Raw genomic sequence first — 1,672 nt, 5'->3', positions numbered from 1 at the left:
TCAGATTCACTGTACCAATTAGTGAGTAAGCCAGGGCTTTGCATGCAATAGGCTGTACCTATTCCATGACATAGTGGATGGGTCGCACCTATTCCATGGCATAGTGGGTCTGTAATTTAATGGATTACACTTATTTCATAGCAGATTGGGTCTGTAATCCAATGGGTTGTACCTATTTCATGGCCGCGTGGGTCAGTAATTTATTGGTTTGCGCCTGTAATGAGCCTCGTATCTACCATCTTGTTTTTAATCACGAGCAGTTTATTAACGACCTTGCCGAAACAATGGACGTCGAAAAGATATTAGCACGTGCATCGCAGATATGCCACGAGGTCCGCAATTCGTCTGATGCAGGTAAACTACGGATAATGCGTGTGCTTGTAGTGTTTCATGTCACTGAGCCATTGTACTTTATATATGTTTTGGATGTATGTATATATGTATGTATTTGTGTGTGTATGTATGTATTTATGTATGTATGTATATATGTATGTATGTATGTATGTATGTATGTATGTATGTATGTATATATGTATATATATATATATATATATACTGATATTGTGGTGGTGAATATTTGTCTGATTAACATACGACGCTTAAGTGTACCGGCAAATACTCGTGCGATTATTATTCCGGAGCTATGATGTTTTGTGGTTCCTATATTTCGTGATTCGCGTGTGTGGTCTTGTAGGTTTGGTGTAGTGTATTGTCCGACCGGAACATCATTTACCCACGTTTGTACGACGTTAGCTCCCTTCTGCACGACTCGAGTCATACGTTTACTGAGCATTGGACCGCTACATGGGAATAGTCCATCTAACCGTTAACGTATTTCCGTCGATGTTCAAGTAGTTTGGGGTATCTAACATTCATTAATGCCACTTCTGCATATGCCTGAGATCACGCACGTGCTATTGGTAGCCACGAAGTAACCGATTCACCCCCAGATGTTAGTGTAGGCCCGATTAAAACGTATATATTTAACGACTAAGATGTTTCAAGTTGCAAACATTCTCCTATTACTACAAATACGCATACACTGAAGATTTTATATCAATATTGGAATTTCATTTAAGACAAATGCGCATATTGAATAGAAATTACGAATAGGACAAATGTGTATACTCAATAGGAACTAGATGTAAGTTTATTTTTGGATACTGCATGAAACCTAAACTTCAGACATGTGGGTATTATATAGATACTACAAACAAAACAAATATGGATATTATATAGAAACTACAAATAAAACAGATAGGCATAGCGAATAAAGACCAGTCGTTTGTTGTGCACTACAGAACGTTAATGCATTCAGGACCAATCCGTCTCAGAGTATATATTCATGTTGTTACCATCCCTACAGCAGGACTCACGGATCTTTTCGAGGTTCCTCATCGGAAGGAAAGTATTGGCTTAATGCGCAGGGCGTCTGTTCCCGAGTAGCATATAAAGCTATACCATGGATGAATTCAACTTTGTATATATATATATACGTACATGTATATGTATCTGGTATATGTATACAATATTCATATATATGTATATATATATATATACCATGGATGAATTCAACTTTGTGTACATATATGTATATGTTTATGTTTATGAATATGTAAATCTATATGTATAAAATACATATATATCTATATATCTATATATCTATATATCT

The 1,672-nt window shown here is 36.1% G+C and overlaps 1 protein-coding gene across 1 annotated transcript; it reads left to right on the top strand.

The window, feature by feature from the left end:
• Window positions 1-263: 263 nt before the first annotated feature.
• On the top strand, window positions 264-1,446 carry SARC_14825 (hypothetical protein; the record flags this gene model as incomplete). The annotated part of the gene is made up of 2 exons (XM_014291042.1): window positions 264-354; window positions 1,367-1,446. The coding sequence occupies exons 1-2, from the start codon at window positions 285-287 to the stop codon at window positions 1,444-1,446; spliced, it is 150 nt and encodes a 49-aa protein (XP_014146517.1). The 5' UTR covers window positions 264-284.
• Window positions 1,447-1,672: the final 226 nt, after the last annotated feature.

The sequence above is a fragment of the Sphaeroforma arctica genome (assembly GCF_001186125.1).
Source record: "Sphaeroforma arctica JP610 unplaced genomic scaffold supercont1.5153, whole genome shotgun sequence".
Classification (NCBI taxonomy): Eukaryota; class Ichthyosporea; order Ichthyophonida; genus Sphaeroforma; species Sphaeroforma arctica.
Note: the sequence above shows the minus strand (reverse complement) of the source record. Positions and strands in the feature narration are given on the sequence as shown.